This window comes from Sapajus apella, unplaced genomic scaffold (genome assembly GCF_009761245.1).
Source record: "Sapajus apella isolate SASKATOON/1434 unplaced genomic scaffold, GSC_monkey_1.0 scaffold39, whole genome shotgun sequence".
NCBI classification, from domain to species: Eukaryota; Metazoa; Chordata; class Mammalia; order Primates; family Cebidae; genus Sapajus; species Sapajus apella.
The window spans coordinates 3,239,011-3,259,499 of NW_022436979.1; the positions used below are offsets into that span (position 1 = coordinate 3,239,011).

General features: G+C 36.2%; 1 protein-coding gene across 6 annotated transcripts in view; it reads right to left on the reverse strand.

Annotated features, from left to right (window-relative positions):
• Positions 1 to 796: 796 nt before the first annotated feature.
• The window catches only part of NEK1 (NIMA related kinase 1), a 202,056-nt gene continuing 182,363 nt past the window's right edge, over positions 797 to 20,489 (reverse strand). For all 6 annotated transcript variants that reach the window (XM_032298641.1, XM_032298646.1, XM_032298643.1 and 3 more), the window contains 5 exons: positions 15,028 to 15,179; positions 10,350 to 10,558; positions 9,215 to 9,345; positions 8,924 to 9,056; positions 797 to 2,034 (listed from right to left, as the gene is read on the reverse strand). In XM_032298641.1, coding sequence (XP_032154532.1) covers positions 2,021 to 2,034; positions 8,924 to 9,056; positions 9,215 to 9,345; positions 10,350 to 10,558; positions 15,028 to 15,179 — 639 coding nt within the window. In that variant the 3' untranslated portion in view covers positions 797 to 2,020. The remainder of the gene's footprint in view (positions 2,035 to 8,923; positions 9,057 to 9,214; positions 9,346 to 10,349; positions 10,559 to 15,027; positions 15,180 to 20,489) is intronic.

Below are 20,489 nucleotides of genomic sequence, written 5' to 3' on the forward strand. Positions count from 1 at the left end.
GCAATTCTCCTGCCTCAGCCTCCTGAGTAGCTGGGATTACAGGCATGCGCCACCATGCCCAGCTGATTTTTTGTATTTTTAGTAGAGACGGGGTTTCGCCATGTTGACCAGGATTGGCCTGTAGAATTCTTAATGCATTAATGCCAAGTGTACTATTTCCTATCAAATTTATTCTTTTTGATTCTCTAGGAGAGATAAGAATGTCCAAGTAATAAGTGTAAGACCTAGGAGCTGGTCTGACCCTGACCCTTTACACAGGTGACTTAATTTCATGTTCAACTCAATATCCTTGAAGGTTAAATGAGAAAAGACAAAGTTATCCCAATAGTCCATCGAATGCTAACATTTATGAATCTACAGATGCTTCCACATGTCAACTCCAACACTTATAACAGGCATTACTGAACAATAATAGCCCTCTTCCTCACTGGCATAATCCTTCCATAATAACTCTTCAGAGCCACACACTGGAAATCGATTGGAGACGGCACAAATCCTGTTTATCACCCTTACTCCTGCATATGACATCTTCTGACATGTGGCTGAAACAATTGTTTTCTACCACATTATACCCTTATTTTTCTAACAGTTATAATAGTTTAAGAATTAACACATAACCTCCCCAAAATCATTACCATCTTTCAGGATTGCAGAGAATTAAAGTGCAAAATTCAACTCTTTCATTAAGAAGAAAAAGACATAATCAGGTACAAAACCAAAAAAACTATTCTCAGCTTGACGTAAAAGCCTTCTATTGAGAAAAGTGCTAATAAATAAAAGACAATCAATGATACACTTCAGGTAAATAATAAAAATTTAATAGCAATATCATAAAATAAACACATATAAAAATCAAGTATTTAGTTTCAGATGTTAGAAGTAATATACATAATAAATTTAACATACTGATTGGTGCTGCAAGGTAAGATTTTATTTTCCAAATTATATATTATGCCAACCAGCCTGCTTTGAACTCAGAGGTTCAAAATTTTGCTTTTATTATGAAAAACATCTGCACTGTAGACACCTCTAACAAAACCATGTTATACTTGGCATATTGCAATTGAAGCTCTGTGACCATCATCCTAATGACCTAACTAAATCCTCTCATAATGGAAAGAAGTTCAAGAGACAAACATTTCTCTCCCTAGGATCCTAGTTGCCAAAACTGTCACAGTGTCAAAATAGAAATAATTCCTTCCTCCTTTTTAACATCATGTTGTCCTTGAAGCATATGTATAAGAGGAAGTTAAAAACCAAAAGAGCAACTTCAAGCTATATGCTAGGTCAATGTTAAATCTGCAGACTAATTTTTAGATATAGTATTCCTGGTTCTGGGCCTTAAAGAGAAATAAAGGCATTAAACCAACTTTTATTTGACTGTTCTTTCATAATCAAATCTTTCAGTGATTTCTAAGACTGTTTTTACAGCCTATGTGCTAGTTCAGGAGACACACTGGTTGTAAAAGGACTTGAGAATATAAACTTTAAGGCTAAAAATTTCATTTTCAAGATGTATCCATTTAAATAGAGCCCTTGACAAGGTTATTTAATGTAGAACTGCTGGGCAAAATGAAAGCAAGTATTAGACAGAAAAAAGGTCATGCTTAAAGACTTCATTGAAAAACCACAGGGAGGTCTTTCATAATGTAGGTAATTCCTTCAACCTAAAGACATTTGCTGAAAGTCAAAGTTACCCTGTTGCATAGTAAATCTTCAAAACCATTAAGTCAGTTTTTTGGGTCAACATTTCCTATGCTTTGGTTCAATGATTTAATAAAGCATATATTTTACAGGATTTAACCATATAATTCAATGAACAAAATAAAATAGATAAAAAATGTTAGAATCTTCATTGAAAAATGGCATGTTTCTCCATCTTTTTCATGCAGTAAGCACGCCCATCTTAAATCTGATTTTTAAAACAAATAATTGCTCTATTTCCCACTGAAGCTTGTTATTCTGATGAGCCAAATTCAAATGCTTTCATATAGTTGAGGATTAAAAAACATTTTGAGGATTATTCATCATTATCTGTAGAAAGAAGAAAAAAATTCATTTCAAATCAAGCTGTATCGACTTAAAAACAACCCATTCTTTTCATGCTAAAGGAGAAGAGCTTTAATGTAGTTTTAAACATACTTTTTATTGTATCACACATTCACTATAAAATATTCAGACAATACAATGAAGAACAAAATGGGAAGCAAAAATCATCTGTAAATGAAAGATAATCAATGTTAACTTGATAGAAATCCTCCTGCAATGCTTTCCTATGCACAGACAAATCTCTTTTAAAATTACACTAAAACGCAGTTTTGAAACATAGGTTTTCCACTTAAAACACTCTAGTGAATGGAAAGGTGGATATATAAGTGATAAAGCAACATTAGAAAATGTTAATGTTAGAATCTAGGTGGTAGGTGCATGGGTGATCACTTGTAAAGTTCTTTCAAATTTTCAGTATGATAAAAATTTGATAATAAAATGTTAAAAAAGAATAAATCATGGATTTATTCTATTCTATGTCGACTTCAATGTCTGCACAGTATTCTATTTAATGGATATGGCTATTTATTGGATAATTAAATTAACCATTACTATTTACAAACATTTTTATTAATTTTTTAATTCTAAAGATTATAATCAAGTGAATTAAACAGATTTCTTAGCTTAATCTTACATCCAAACACTATCTTCCACATTCTGGCAAAAGTGATTTTTCATTAAAATCAAAGGGTCACGTCAAGTCACTGCACTGCTTAAAACATTCGCTAGCTCCCTACTGCCTCAAAATGGAATCCACGCCACTTAACGTGGATTATAAAGCCCTCCCTCATCTGGCCTTTTAAATATTTCTCATCTTACCAAATTTCATTTCCCACCTTCCTCAACTATAATTTCCTTCCCTATAATTTATGCTTTAGGAACAATGAATTGCTGATAGCTCCCCTATGACATTTTGCATCCTTCCATGTGTAAGTATGTGTACTTATTTGTGTTAACTCCCATTTGTCTTTCAGAATCCGATTTTGATGTCCTTTCCCCTAGGAAGACCTATCCTCTCGTCATTATTTCTTTCAATGTAGTTGGATCATTACTTTATTACTTACATACATTATATTGCTTCCAAGGTAACACTTAACACTCTGTACTATCATTTATTTATTTTTTACAATTATAAAATGTTTCAAATAATCAGGAAAGTAATGAACACACATATCTATAATATGTAGAATTACCAAAAGCTAGCTTTTGGCCATACTGGTTTGGATTGTTTAAGTAAAAGCATATTACAGATAGAGAGTACCCTTTCTCAATCATTGCCATCTCTTCTTCCCCAGGGGCGTTTTCAACACTCTGAAATTGATGTGTATTTTTCCCACTGATGGGTTTTTGCTTTTATTTTTATAACATACATGCACATCTAAATACAATTTATAAACATTACATAATTGGTAAAATATTCTGCTTATTCAACTCATGTTTATGGGGCTTATCCATATTGATAGAAAAAATTTAATTCACTCATTTTAGCTGATGTCTAAAATTTCATGACATAAATGCAGCCCAATATTCCATCTAAAATGAATTTGGAGAGAAGGTATGTGTCTCCGTCTTAAGAATCTGTAAGGCCAGGCATGGTGGCTTGAACCTGTAATCTCAGCACTTTGGGAGGCCAAGTCAGGTGGATCACCTGAGGTCAGGAGTTTGAGACCAGCCCGGACAACATGATGAAACCCTGTCTCTACTAAAAATACAAAAATTAGCCAGGCAGGGTGGCAGGCACCTGCAATCCCAGCTACTTGGGAAGCTGAGGCAGGAGAATCGCTTGAACCCAGGAGGCAGAAGTTGCAGTTAGCAAAGATTGCACCACTGCACTCTAGCCTGGGCAACAGAGCAAGACATCATCTCAGGAAAAAAAAAAAAAAATCTATAAGGTTGGGCTGCTAATGCTAATACTAATACTCTATGTGAGAACATGGTAGCCTCTGCCAGGCTGCTACTGGCCACAGCTGTTACAATCCTTCTCTCCTTGTGGAAGAATTTATTAGGAATACTATCAAATTGTTCACACATTTTATTAGCAGCTCTATTTGACTTCTGACTCTGGATAGTGTCTAGCTATGGACAAGGCAGCATTATCAACAGCTGAAGTTACTGATGCTTACCAAACCTGTACCATAACAGTATCAGGAGAGTTAAATAGCAGAGGCTGTCTTTTCAGGACTCATTTAACTTCCAAGGAAATAAAACAGAAATGTGTTTTTGACAATCTTCTTTTTCACTTGTACCTTAATGACTTGATGTCACTTTCAGGTGAGCTAGCTCCTGTCTCCCTTCTTTACTCTCCCCTTTCCCCAACACAGAGAATCGAAGTGTGTAAGTACCATATGCAGATGACACGGTTTTATCTCCTAGATGTGGCCTAAAAGATAGCTATCTGGACAACTGCCTGTAAGACAGCTAGGCTGGGTGTGTGGGTCACACCTGGAATCCTGGCACTCTGGGAGGCTGCTGCGGGCAGACTGCTTCAGCCCAGGCAATGTGGCGAAATACCACCTCTACAAAAAAAAAAAAAAAAAAAAAAACACAAAAAATACAAAAATGAGTTAGGCATGGTAGCTCAATCACTCAGGAGGCTGAAGTGGGAGGACTGCTTGAGCCTGGGAGGAGGAGGTTGCAGTAGCTGAGATCATGCCACTGCACTCCAACCTAGGCAACAGCGCCAAGCCCTGTCTCAAAACAAAACAACACAACACAACAAAAAACCCAAATCAAAAAGGACAGCTACTGTATATATGGGCTCTAACGACTTCCAATAAGAAGGACTGCAAAACAGTTACTCTGAATCAATGAATATGAAATCTAAATCATTATTTCATTTAACTCTCATGAGTAACAATAAAAAACAGCAAGTTATCCAGACAATTCAATATACGTTTTATAACTAGTTTCTTTAGTAGGTATAGTAGTAAGTTATAATATTTTATGGGCTGTACTAAATTTTTTTTAAAGCTACACCTGCTGTAATGGTATGTACTAAGAGTTTTAGAAAAGCCTGCCAGGGTAGGCATTTGCCTTTAATTGCTTTACATTTTTTCTAGGTGGAAGGAATTACTGTCGGGCTTTATGATACAGAACTTTGGATACTCTTTTCCCTTTCATTTGTGTCCTGGAGAAAATCTAATATTGCTTCTTGAGGGGTGTATTAACCCAGCCTAATTCTCGGTCCTTTGCAGGGGAAATGGCTTTCTGTGTAGGCGTAGCCTTTTGAAGCCACTCAGTTGTCAAAAGAGGATGTCAAGTCTACATTGTGAATAAGCTGATTGTTACAGTTCTTCACTTAAGGGGCAAAGCAAACTAAAAGCTCTCCAGATACTTGTGGAGCAAAACTGAACCCCAAGAATACTGTGGGTATTACTTATGAAAAGCTCTATTGAAACAATTCTTAGGGAGAACTGTCTGGAGGTTGAATAGTCTGAATATAAATAGAATTAGTTTGCTACACTCCACAGATTTACTTAAACGGAATCATCCTCTGGCCTCGTGCCATTAACTTACAGCATGACACATGAGAAACAGCCTCATGAAATCTAAATATTGTAAAAATTACTGAGCATACTTTCCATTCCACTACAGCACTGTTTTGTAAAATGAAGTGCAAGATCTCAATGAAATAAGAAATCCACAAGTACCAGAAAACATTTACATTTTATATTTTCATTTTGATAAAATAATTTTTTAATATTTATAAAAATACATCTGTTTTACAGTAATAATTCACAACTGACAGAAATTTTCTATGACTAAAACTTGAGTTTTTTTTACTAGAGTTTATAGACCCTTGGATTCTTGTGCCTGGAAAAAATATTTTTTGCCCCTTAGACGGATACATATGTTATTGAAGTTTGAGGAACACTGTATGATAGTGCCCTCTTTTTAAAGATCATGGGAAAATTGTTCCTTTGGTTTCAATACCAAAATAGCTGTCCTCTGAGCAACTAAAATGTTTTGTTGCATGAATACTGTGACTCATGTAATTAATTAGGTTTTCTGCTTTGTGAAAAAGACCAGCACCAAATTTGTTTCCCGTTTTTAGAAAAGTGGAGACCTTTTGAACATGAAGTTTGTATTCTTCATTCCTGGGCATGTTATACTGCTCGTGCACATTTGTCCAATAAGTTGCTTTCCCCAAACCTTTTTTTAAAACTCAGACTGGGCCCCTTCCTTACAACTTATACAAAAATTAACTCAAGATGGATTAAAGATTTAAATGAAAAAACCCCGAGAAGAAAACCTAGGCAATAGCATTCAGGACACAGGCGTAGGCAAAGACTTCATCACTAAAACACCAAAAGCAGCAATGGCAACAAAAGCCAAAATAAACAAATGGGATCTGATTAAACTAAAAAGCTTCCATACAGCAAAAGAAACTATCATTAGACTGAACCGGCAACCAACAGAATGGGGAAAAATTTTCGTAATCTACCCATCTGATAAAGGGCTAATACCCAGAATCTACAAAGAACTTAAACAAATTTACAAGAAAACAACCCCATCAAAAAGTGGGTGAAGGATATAAACAGACACTTTTCAAAAGAAGACATTTATGCAGTCAACAAACATATGAAAAAAGCTCATCATCACTGGTCATTAGAGAAATGCAAATCAAAACCCCAATGAGATACCATCTTATGCCAGTTAGAATGGTGAGCATTAAAAAACAGAAGACAACAGATGCTGGAGAGGATGTGGAGAAATAGGAAGGCTTTTACACTGATGGTGGGAGTGTAAATTAGTTCAACCATTGTAGAAGGCAGTGTGGCAATTCCTCAAGGATATAGAAATACCATTTGACCCAGCAATCCCATTACTAGGTATGTACCCAAAGGATTATAAATCATTCTATTATAAAGACACATGCAACACCTCTGTTTATTTTGGCACTGTTCACAATGGCAAAGACTTGGAACCAACACAAATGCCCATTAGTGATAAACTGGATAAAGAAAATGTGGCACATATACACCATGGAATACTATGCAGCCATAAAAAATGATAAGTCCATGTCCTTTGCAGGGACATGGGTGAAGCTGAAAACCATCATTCTCAGCAAACTGACACAAGAACAGAAAATCAAACACTGCACGTTCTCATTCATAAATGAGTGTTGAACAATGAGAATACCTGGTCACAGGGACGGGAACATCACACACTGGGGCCTGTTGGGGGTGAGGGGGCTAGGGGAGGGATAACATCAGGAGAAATACCTAATGTAGATGATGGGGTGATGGATGAGCAAACCACCATGGCACGTGTATATCTATGTAACAAACCTGCACATTCTGCACATGTATCCCAGAACTTAAAGTATAATTAAAAAAAATTTATTTAAACAATTACACCTCATTGATCTGACATTCAAACTTAAAAAAAAAGAATTATTTTGTACTATATATATATTTAAATGCAATCTTGGTCTTTTTTGTATGAATATGCAAACAAATTTTGTATGGAATATAAATAAATTTTATAAACATTTTTATTGCTAAAATTAAGTGTCCACATTTAAAACCCTCAATTTTAGTCTATGAATTAAACCTTTAAATTAATAAGACTAATGTTTGGGCAAATAATCTAGAAATAAATTCTTGTTCCAAATTTTACCTATTGCTTTTTGTGTTTAAAAGTTTTGCCAGGTGCAGTGGCTCACGCCTATAATCCCAGCACTTTGGGAGGCCAAGGAGGGCTAATCATTTGAGGTCAGGAGTTTGAGGGCAGCCTGGCCAACCATAGTGAGACCCCATTTCTACTAAAAGTACAAAAATTAGGCAGGTGTGGTGGCACCTGTAGGCCCAACTACTCAGGAGGCTGAGACAGGAGAATCACTTGAACCCAGGCAGCAGAGGTTGCAATGAGCTGAGATTGCGCCACTGCACTCCAGCCTGGGCAACAGAGCAAGACTCCATCTCACACACACACACACAAAGTTTAATACTACATCCTTGATAAGAATTATTCTAGGGCCAGGCGCAGTGGCTCACACCTGGAATCCTAGCACTGTGGGAGGCCGAGGCAGGCAGATCACCTGAGGTCAAGAGTTCAAGATCTGCCTGGCCCACATGGTGAAACCCTGTCTCTACTAAAAATACAAAAATCAGCAGGTGTGGTGGCACATGCCTATAATCCCACCTTCTTGGGAGACTAAGACAGGAGAATCGCTTGTGCCTAGGGGGTGGAGGTTGCAGTGAGCCGAGATGGCACCACTGCACTCCAGCCTGGGCAACAAGACTCTGTCACAAAAAACAAAATAAAAAACAAAACAAAGAATTATTTTAATTTATAATCTTGCTCATTTTAGAGACAGGGTCTGGCTCTGTTGCAGAGGCTGAGTGCAGTGGCAAAATCACAGCTCACTGGAGCTTCACACTCCTGGGCTCAAGCAATCCTCCGGCCTCAGTCTCCTGAGTAGCTGGGACTACAGGTGCCCACCACCATGCCTAGCTAATTAAAAATTTTTTTGTGCGTAAAGATAGGATTTCAGTGTTGTCTAGGATGGTCTCAAACTTCTGGCCTCAAGCGATCCTCCCAGTTAAACCTCCCAAGTAGCTGGAATCACAACTATGTGCCACTACACCCAGCTAGGATTATTCTAATTGCTACAGCTGTCCAAAAATCTGTCTAGTAAGATTTTTAAAAATCTCGTTCAAATGTCACTTATAAATTAAATTAAAAATATGGACTTAAAGGACTTATCAGTGAAACTTTATGACAAGTTTGATTTTATAATTACTTAAAAGTAATATAGTCCCCATGCAGATTTCACAAAATGGATGTGATTTAAGCTGATTCATATACATGTATCATCTTGTTTTCTCACATTTATTGAAAATTATACAGACATGTGAGGAAATCTTACCTTCTTGGTAGGCTCCATCTGCCATGACTAAATGAAGAATCTTGGCATAAAGATGCTGATGTTCATTTCCCAAAATATTTTGAACTATTTTTGAACAAATTTCAATATTTTCATCTTCATCTTCATGAATAGCCTATACCAAATTCCCAAATATAAATTAATATTTGAATAACTTTCTCTAATTATAGACTTCACTTTTTGTTTATAATAAATCTAATGACCAATAAAGATCATCAACATTCTCTAATCTTCAGAGCACATTTTAAGTGTTTTAGTTGACTTTTTACCTACCTTTATTTTCTCATAAACCTCAAAGAATTTTTCAAAGCCTATTTCCTGCTCCAGATGAAGTCTCAGTTCCTCTAAATGGTTAAAGACACTATCGTATTCACATTCACTAGTAGTTTCACCATCACTGTTATCTAAAAACAAAATTAAAATAGGCATTTCGATTAAAAAATAAAACTGAATAAAATAATTCTTACCCTAATAGACTAAAATTCTATGACAGATGAATAATGTCACTGAAGTAGACTACTTCTACTTTCAATATAAACAGTTTTTGTCATTTTAATATTTGTCCTTTATATGGCAAAAAGTATGTCTAAATCTGTCTAAACAAGAATATTACTTTTCCTTTATACACATAAAAAATAAATCAGCTTGGAATAAAAATATTACCAGAGATGTTATTTAAATGAATAAAAAATGGAAAAAGCACACCTCCATGTTCTTCTTTGAAGCAGCTAACTGTACTACTATTTTCAAAAGTTGATAATAAATGCAGGCCATACCATGGAAAAGCCTGCGGAAGGTAGACAACCTAAGACATACATTATTACATGTTAGCAAAGCACCTAGAAATTATAAATGGCCAACATGTTTTGTCATGTACATGCTCAAGACACTTTGAAAAAAAATTACTTAATCTTTTCACATTAGCTTTTCTTCCTAAATTAATATACTTATTGAAATAGACACACTTTCTGTGCATCTTGGGGGTAATGCTGTAACAGAGAAAGTTTCCAAATTTATGAAAAGAGTTTTTCATACTTTAAAAACTGCTTTCAGTGTAAAACCTGCTGATTAGCCAATATATGTAGAAGCTCTTTCTAAAATATAGAATGCTAAGAAAACATTATTATCTTTATTACTGGAAAAATTGGTCAAGAAGTGGTTATTAGAATTAAAATGCTTCAAAAAAGCATTGCTGTAATAGGAAATAGAAAATTTAATGGGAAAGAAATGGAAAATCACACATTTGTATGAAAAGAAAAAGAATGAAAAAGGAGAGACACCCAGAGGCATGCTTCAGTTGTATTTAAAGTTGAAGATGGTTCATAGCAGAGATTAGAAAAATACACTCTACTTGAAATACTTGTAAACTATAAAAGAAAAAGGTCCAAAACTCCGATGATGCACCTACCTGAGTGCCATTCTTCGTTCAGGGCACTTTCACTGCTGGGGTTGTCATCTTCATCTGCCACATCTGTCCCATTTGCAGCTGGCTCCACATAACTGTTCTTTAAGACTGACTCTTCTTCTTCACTGTATTCTTCACCAGGCTGTTCCCTAAGTAACTGTTCCATCGATGCCTGCAGCTCTTGTAAATCTGTGTCAGTTTCTTCAAACACACTGAAATTATAAAAGTTTAACTAAAAGTTTCAAACACATTGAAATTTACAAAGTTAAACAACTAAAACCACCTCATGCTGAAATTTTACTCCTACTTAAAAATCCTAATAGTAGATAACAAGAAATCTGGAAAAATCCTTGTTTTTCACCCATAAGTTGAGGATGAATACAGTTGATAAATATATCACATAACACATATTCTGGAATATATAAGCCAGGAGATGATTTGTTTAAAATGATCCCAACTTGCCAAAGAGAATTACATAACTCTCAATGTTACTCATTGCTTAAATTCTGAAATAATGTTTTGACATTTTAAGAGGCCAGACTACAGAAGTTTTTCTAAAACAAATAATAAATTATTTTCTCCTTTATGAAATTTTGAAATTTTCAAAATCTCTATGTGGCTAATAGCTGGACACTATACAAAAGGCTTTCCATATAAATGTCCACTGGGCATTTGAATTTTTAGAAATGGAAATATTTAGGGAATTACATGTTCATATTAACAGGATAACCCAGTTAATAAAATGGTCACCAGAAATCTTATCTTAGATGCCTATTCATAAAAATGTTCTAACAAGTAACTTTTTCTGTGTAATTAGCCTATACCAACCACCATAACTCTTCACCGGAGAATCTTGTTTCCAAAGTATTGGTCAGAATATTAATTCTATTTTCATGGGATTATAGATGCTAAAATGAAATAACTTATACAAATAATACCATACATTTATATAGAACTATCGTTTATTAAACAGTTTTATCCTATTATTCAAATTTTATCCACACCACATTCACTTTAGAGACATGGAAACTACTGACCAAAGTGTTTAAATGACTTGCTCAAGGCCACATAGTCAATACATGACACAGCATTGCAATCTAGGTCTTTGACCGCTTCTATAATGTCTGAGAAACATACTCGGAAACTTTTTTCCTCTTATGATGATTTGCTTCTTTCTCCTAACGTGGCATGGAAATGGAAAAGTTTGTAGACTAAAGGAGTTAACTGATGTTTTAGAGGTCTGAGACTTCTGAAAGAGATTATTTAACTAAGCCAAGGATCTCATCTCTGAGAAAGACAATGCTTAACAGGACAAAAGGGTAATTAACGCCTTTCTAAAAGTTTAGACCAAATCAAATATTTACTGAAGAACTAAAATATAACCATTACTGTGCAAGACTGTCAATATAATTTCCATTAATAGAAAGAGTAAATAATCTTTTTATGTAGAAATATCTTTATTTTGTACTTATATGTACAAACTGCTACAATTTGACTTACAGGAGCTAAAGAAAAGCAAAACATCTAATTATAAGGAGAAAAAAGTGTCTAATCTCTTGAGTCATCCCCCTAGCAGCATTTAACTTAATATACAATTGCAAGACTAATTTAGGCTGGGTGCAGGGGCTCATGCCTATAATCCTAGCCCTTTGGGAGGCTGAGACAAGAGGACTGCTTGAGGCCAGGAGTTTGAGACCAGCCTGGGCAACATAGTGAGACCTTCTCTGTAGAAAAAAAAATTGTAAAACACTTAGCTGGGCATGGTGGCACGCGCCTGTATTCCTAGCTACTAGGGAGTCTGTGGCAGGAGGACTGCTTGAGCCCAGGAGTCCAGGGCTGCTATGAGCTACAATTGTAGCACTGTACTCTAGCTAGGGTGACAGAGTGAGACCGTATCTCCCGAAAAAATTTTATTCAAAAAAATCAGTGTAGTACGCACACCTGCTATGTACCATCACTACAATGAGTAAATGTTGACCTGTTTATAAAATCTTCTAGTGAACGGCCTAGAGGAATTAGTCCCCTCTGCAGATGGTATTAATTGAGGCAGCTAAACTTGCCACTATAAGAAAGTATGAGAAGATTAAGAACTTTTACTACATGAGCACCAGAAAACTTTAAGGTACTTAAAAAAATCTGGTCTTGAATTCAGTTTTTAGTTGGCTTTCTTATAAAACCTTGACTAAAATTTAGACCAAAAACCACATTTTTTTTTCCCAAAGACAAACATCAAGTGAAATTTCCCTATATCAGTATGAAATAACTTACTTTATAAATAACTTGGTTTTCAAATTTTTCAATTAATACTAAAGGCTTCTAACTTAAATTTTAAAATAAAATCTGACATCAACTGCTCATTAAAAAAACACATGCATAACACAAACTTAGCAGCTTAAAGAAAAAAAATAAAAGAACATAAGCCACAAATAAGCTATAGTTCATTCAGATAAAAATAAATGATTTCATAAAATTTTGGGGGAAAAAACTGTTACTCAGCACTTTGTCAACGATAAAAATCCTGAATGTTGTTATATTCTCCAATAAGATTAATAAAAACAGTATTTCAGTATTTAATGACCAGAGTCAAGCAGAATAAACAAAAGTAAAAAGGTAACTTTTCTTCTAGATTGTAAGGTCATTAGTAAAAATCTACAGAACTCTTAAGAAAAATGAAAAAGGCAATCTTTTAAAAATAAAGTTTCACTAGAAACTTAAGCAGCAAGGACGAGGATTAAAAATCCCCAAAACCAGAAAACGTACCAGCTGCATCGATCCTACCTAACTCATTACAGAAGAAAACACTGGGAGAGTGACATACTTTCATTCAGATCAAAATAGAAGTTCTTTCTAAAGGTAAAAGTAAAGAGCAGAAACTTAAGTTCAAAGAAATCACAAAATAAATTATAAAAATTCTAATATTTTATAACTTTTTCTCCAGGTGATTTGAACACACTACCTGCTCACCTCACTCTAGAATACTTTGGTTTTATTACCCCAAAAAGAGGTCTGAGGGGGTTTAGAAGGTTGACCAATGCTGAACGAGGTAAAGGAAGGTTATTATCTGAGGCGCTATCACTCCTCACAGCTCTCAGAGGTGCTGCTTGTTAAATTTCCCTCCTAGATTCAGGATTCCCCATGAATCACAAAGAAAGCAAGTTAGTGAAAACAATCCAATTACATGCAGAACTCATGCGTGCACTCACACATGTGGACACACACACAAATGAAACTAGTCTACCTGCTAGTCCCCAACTGCCACGGCTTTCAAATCACACGTGACAGGAGGGAGAGGTGGAGCTTTCTGGTCATTTTCCTGGGAAACTGTAGAGCACAGTCATGAATTGCTTAACAAAAGAAAACGTCCTGAGAAATGCATTGTTATGGGCATTTCTCAGAACGTTTCCTGTTATTAAGCAATTCATGACTGTGTTCTACAGTTTCAATAGCCTAGGTATGTAGGCTGTACACCATACAACAATTTCATTGTTGTGCCAACTACTTACCAAGGCTATACAGTATAGCCTATTACTCCTAAGCTACAAACCTGGACAGCATATCACTGGAAGCAACTATAACACAATGGTATTTGTCTATTCTAAATATATCTAAACATAGAAAAGGTATAGTGAAAATATGGAATAAAAGATAAAAAATGGTAAACTTTATAGGATACTTATCATAGGACTTTACTATACACTACTGTAGACTTATAAACACAGTATGCACTTAGGCTACACTAAATTTATAAATTAATTTTTCTGCAAAAATAAATTAACTTGGCCAGGCACAGTGACTCACACCTGTAATCCCAGCTATTTGGGAGGCTGAGGTGGGAAGATCGCTGAAGCCCAGCAGAGGATGCAGTGAGGTATGATCATGCCACACTGCACTCCAGCTTATCTATTTTTCATTTTCGAGACAGGGTCTCACTCTGCTGCCCAGGATGGGGTGCAGTGGGATAATCATGGCTCACTGCTGCCTCAAACTCTTGGGCTCCAGTGATTTTTCCACCTCAGCCACCTGAGTAGCTGGGACTGCAAGGTGTGTGGTAACAAACCTGGCTATTTAAAGAAATTTTTTTTGGCCAGGCGTGGTAGCTCATGCCTGTAATCCCAGCACTTTGGGAAGCTGAGGTGGGCAGATAACTTGAGGTAACGAGTTTGAGACCAGCCTGACTAATACAGTGAAACTCTGTTTTCACCAAAAATACAAAAATTAACCAGCCATGGTGGCAAGCGCCTGTGATCCCAGCTACTTGGGAGGCTGAAGCAGGAGAATCACTTGAACTCGGGAGGCAGAGGTTGCAGTGAGCTGAGATCACGCCACTGCACTCCAGCCTGGGTGACAGAGCATGACTGTCTCAAAAAAAAAATTTTTTTTTTTTTGTCTCACTATGTTGCCCAGGCTGGTTTCAAACTACTGGGTTCAAGCAATCCTTCTGCCTTAGCCTCCCAATGTGCTGGGATTATACGTGTGAGCCACTATGTCCAACCTGCACTCCAGCTAGGTGACAGAGTGAGACCCTGTCTTAAAATAAATAAATAAAAATAATATGCAGGAGACATAATAGCAGAGGTTAATGACTAAAAAAAGAGCTAGGCAAGTCATCCCCCTTTTTTTTTTTTACATATAAATTCAGAAACTCTTTTAATGCTAGTGTTTACTAATGACATTTACTTACATGTCTTCAGAATCAGAAGGTCCTTCTTTAATATGCTCATCTTCAATTTCATCTATTTCAAGATTGTCTTGACGAACATCTCCTATGGTGGGAACGTCCATCAGGGTTCTGAACAGCTTTGAGAGATCTGGAAGTGAACATGTCCTTAACATCTAAAATAAGAATCAATGAATTTCTTATTAGGAGGAAGAGAATTAAAACATGAAAATGAGAAAAAACTACAGCTTATCACAATTTTGGTGTGATATATATATATATCCCCTTGCTCTAAAAATATTATATTTTATATACTGTATAAAATTTTTAGAGCAAAAAATATTGTATATTTTAGAACAAAATATATATATATATTTTTTATATATATATATGTATATATATATATATAATATTTTTAGAGCAAGAGGATTCAAAGGTGACTTGCAAAAGCCTAGACCCTAATTCTCTTAAATTTTAGCTCAGTCTTTTTTCCCAGGAAACTAAACTTGGGGGTTATGCTTGGGTTTTAACACAGGAATTCCCTGATATTATCTTTGAAAAGTGGGAGAGGTATCTATTCAGGTACACACATGGAATGGAATTGGAAAACTGTCAGGACGCGGGCAGTGCTGGAAACTACCGTTTTCTCCTTCTCACTTATGACCCATTTGTTCCCCTTGCATGGTGTTTCTGTTAAGTGTTCCTCTCATCTTCCTATGGTCAGCTCATACAGTCTTGCCCAAAAGCTACGGCATGCTTAGTCTGAAGCTTGGCTAAGCAACACCACACATAATTCATGGCCCCCTGTATCACTGGATTGTAGGAATTGCTGGTTATCCACATACTGGTGAAACCAGGGGCCTCAAATCGGTATAGAGAGAAGCCTATCATTGCTTCCATGACCATGGGACTGTGAGTGGAACTTTTCTCACGAAAACAGAAAACTGGAAGGACAAGCACTCTGATGTTAATGCTGAGCATGTCTGTAGTAACAATAAGAAGGAACTCAGCCAACTAAGTTGAGCAGAAAAAAAAAAGCACAGTCGAGGTGTTGAAAATGTGAATCTGTACTGGATAAGATGAGGGATAATCTTTATCCTTTATCCAACAACCTTTCAACAATGAGAATGTGATAGATAGACATGGCTATGAAACAACGAATTACATACATAACTCTCACGCTGGGTTAGCCCTAAAGGAATCTGTGAAGTTTGAAACATGACTACCAAGGCACTGATAGGAACTCTTCACCAGATGGGAGCCTGTGAGGAAAACACAATGCTTAGCATATAAATGAAAATTTATATACTTGGCCAATTTTATTGGTACAATCTGTTTTTGAGAATAAAAATGATTTCCATTATTTGAACCTAATTTAAATGTTCTCACACTCAAGGGAAAAATTGTTATGAACTACAAGTTGGTAAAAGTACACTGCTTGTTAAATCGCTTAGTGAAGGTACTGAAAGTATTTCTTTTGCTTTCCCACTATCTGTAGAATCTACACTTTCCTTGTTTATTATTTTAGTGGTTTGACCATGTATAACATAAAATAGCAGTATGTACCAGAAATGGTTTCCTTAGATACCTACTTATCAATAAACGGCACATATATATTACATATTTAAATTTGAGGGGACTACACAAAATAATGCAGTATTTTTTAGGCTAAGATACATTTTGGCCCTGGTAAAATAATCTCAATTCTTTCCTTTTGCTAACCAAAATAACTTTCATAACTTAGCGTAATACAGTTAGAAGGAAATTCAAGTGGTCATGTAATTTGACAACTTACCTCCAGGAATGGGTTTGTACCAACCCACTAATCTGACAGCTATCAACTGGGTAAGCCTTTCATGTTCACCACAGTACTCCCTGATAGACTTATAAGCGACCCCCCCCCCCCACTTATTCCCCAACGGCTTTGGAGCCTTTTTTTCCCTGTAGATTTATTTATCTATTTTCAGTTTTTCCTTTTGATCTTTTTAACAATACAAATGATTTTTTTATTTCAGTTGTTTTTGGGCTACACGTGATTTTTGGTTACCTGGCTAAGTTCTTCAGTGGTGATTTCTGAGATTTTGGTGCATGCAACACCCAAGCAGTGTATACTGAAATTTTACATAAAAACCCAATGTAGTCTTTTATCCCTCACCCAACTTCCACCCTTCCCCGCTTGAGTCCCCAAAGTCCATTGTATCACTCTTATGCCTTTTTGACTTCATGGCTTAGTTCCCACTTATAAATGAGAACATATGCTATTTGGTTTTCTATTTCTGAGTTACTTCATTTAGAAGAATGGCCTCCAGCTCCATCCAAGTTGCTGCATTCCTTTTTATGGCTAAGTAGTCTTCCATGGTACATATATTCCACATTTTCTTTATGCACTCGTTGGTTGACAGGCACACTTAGGTAGTTTCCCTATCTTTGCAATTGCAAATTGTGCTGCTACAAACATGCAGGGTGTGTGTGTATGTGTGTATGTTTTTCATATAATTACTTCTTTTCCTTTGGACAGACACCCAGTAGTGGGATTGCTGGATTAAATGGTAGTTCTACTTTTACTTCTTTAAGGGACCTCCATACTGTTTCCCATAGCAGTTGTACTAATTTACATTCCCAATAGCGGTGTAAAACTGTTCCCTTTTCTGACAATGAATAAAAACTGTCATTTTGTAAAAAAGGAAAAAAAAAAAAACTGTTCCCTTTTCATCACATCCAAGCCAACATCTACTGTTTTTTTGACTTCTTAATTATGGCCATTCTTGGCCAGGCACAGTGGCTCACACCTGTAATCCTAGCATGTTGGGAGGCCAAGGTGAGCAGATCACTTGAGGTCAGGAGTGTAAGGCCAGCCTGGCCAACACGGTGAAACTCTGTCTCTATTAAAAATACAAAAACTTGCCAGGCATGGTGGTGCATGCCTGTAATCCCAGCTACTTGGGAGGCTAGGGCAGGAGAAATGCTTGAACCTGGGAGGCAGAGGTTGCAGAGAGCAGAGAACACACCCCTGCACTCCAGCCTGGGCAACAAAGTGAGACCCTGTCTCAAAAAAAAAAAGAAAGAAAGAAAAAAAAATTATGGCCATGCTTGCAGGCATAAGGTGGTATCTCATTGTGGCTTTAATATGTATTTCCCTGATGATCAGTGATGTTGAGCAATTTTTCATACGTTTGTTGGATGTCTGTATGTCTTCTTTTGAGAAATGTCTATAACCTTTGCTCACTTTTTGATGGGATTACTTGTTTTTTTCTTATTTGTTTGAGTTCCTCGTAAATTCTGGATATTAGATTAGTAAGTTTTAAACAAGGTTATTCATCTTTGGTCAAGAGAATTTTATAAAAGAACACTTTCAGTTCTATAATTTTTATTCTACTAATTTTTTTCATGTTGTTTAAACAATATGTAGTTTTAACATCCACAGAAGGAAATCTTTCTGAAAATAAGAGCTCATCTATAACACACTGTCTAAGATCTTACTTCACGTATAGTTTTTTTCAAGATTGTTACATGTAAATTATCATGTAACAATCCTGAAAGAAATTATTTGGTATTTAGTATTTGGTATCTAGTATTTGGTACCATTATAAATTATTGGTATATAGTATTTGGTACCATTATAAATTCAAACGGGAGAGCAATATTTTGGTGAACCTTAAAATATTTTCTTAAAATGTTTCCTTTAGTTTTTATTGCTGTTTAGTTCTATTTTTCTCAAAGACGTAGAGAACCATATAACGTAGTGAATGAATTCAGTATTACCTGCATTAACAGAACTTCATCTAAAAAATTCTACTCAAAATAATTCTAATTCCCTCTTTGAGCTTCAGTATTTTTCATATAAAATTATGAAGTATAGTATTCCAATTATACTACCAAGTGGCTTATGATGAGCACATCTGTTTAGCCTCTGCTCACTGCGACTCAATGATGACGCTGCTCTCCAAGAATAACCTCTGTGAGTATCTGCTTACTTCAACCCATCAATCAGGCTCAAAATGGATTTAAAACATTAATTTAAAAATCAAGAACACTTCCCAAAGGCAAAAACTATGACCATTATATAAGAATGAAATATTTTAACAAATCAAAAGACATCTAAGGCACATGTACTATTTATGTGAATTATACATTGATCATTTTTTGCCACTTTGCATTTGCTATATAACAAGAAATTCTCAAGTTTTCATAAAGGAGATCCGTTTTTCACTCCACTCCCCCGAAGGGAAAAGTAACCACAAAACACATCTGTTCTCTCTCCATCCCTTATTCACTAACCCCTAAAGTGAAGAAACACAAACTGATTGAAGGCAAATTGGCAAGAGGGCACTGACAATGAAGTGTGTGTCCTTCCTGCTCTCTTTCTCAGATCTGCCTGCCACAAAGTGTGTGAGTATCCTGCTTCCTTTCTGTTGCCTTGTGGTAAGCACAAACAGCTCAGACCTATGCCTGCTTTCTAGGGACAAGATAGGTCTCGCTCTCAGTCTCCCTGCTACTGGAGCTTGATGGGTATAAAGCTCTTACTATGGGTTAAAAAGGTTTATTCTTCACATTCCAAGGACTAGTCATTGAAGGAAAATATTGAGAGGCATGATTTTAGGCCAAATCTAAGCCACACTCCAGTAGAGCTTTATCAAAAATAAAACTGATATGATGATCTTTATCTGACTCTTTTTTTTTTTTTGAGATGGAGTCTCGCTCTTGTTGCCCAGGCTGGAATGCAGTGGTGCAATTTCAGCTCACCACAGCCTCTGCCTCCCGGGTTCAAGCGATTCTCCTCTTTCAGCTTCCCTAGCAGCTGGGATTACAGGCATGTGCCACCACACCCAGCTGATTCTGTATTTTTAGTAGAGACAGGTTTTCACCAGGTTGGCCAGGCTGGTGTCGAACTTCTGACCTGAGGTGATCCACCCACCTTGGCCTCCCAAAGTGCTGGGATTACAGGTGTGAGCCACTGCGTCTGGCCATGACTGACTTTTATGTCATCTTAACTGGCTGCAAATAAAGTGGAGTTAGGAGGTAATTCTCTATTTCAACCTCCTTCAGATTTCATGGGATTATAGTTAATCAAATCTTGAAAATTTTACTAGTTTAAAAAATTTGATTGAAAAAATATATTGATAATTTCTCTTTATAAAATCATAACAAATGCAAAGTTTTGATTTGAATCTTTACAAATCTATGTTGGCCTACAGCCCATTCAATGCATGATGAAGGCACGCATCCCAGTCAGGAGTAACCTCTAAGGAATAAGTTCATACCTGACCAGTTGGCTCCAGATGAGGAGGAGGGAAAATGGAGCTCATGTACACAAACTTTCTTCGCTAGGCTTGCTTCAATTTTTCCAATTATTGATGATCGTATATTTTATCACGTATATTCTCCAACTAGACTGGCTCCATGAGCACAGGATTTTTGTCTGTTTTCCTTACTACTGTAATGCTAGCATTCAGAATGGTGGCTGGCACATCGTGGATATTTAGTAA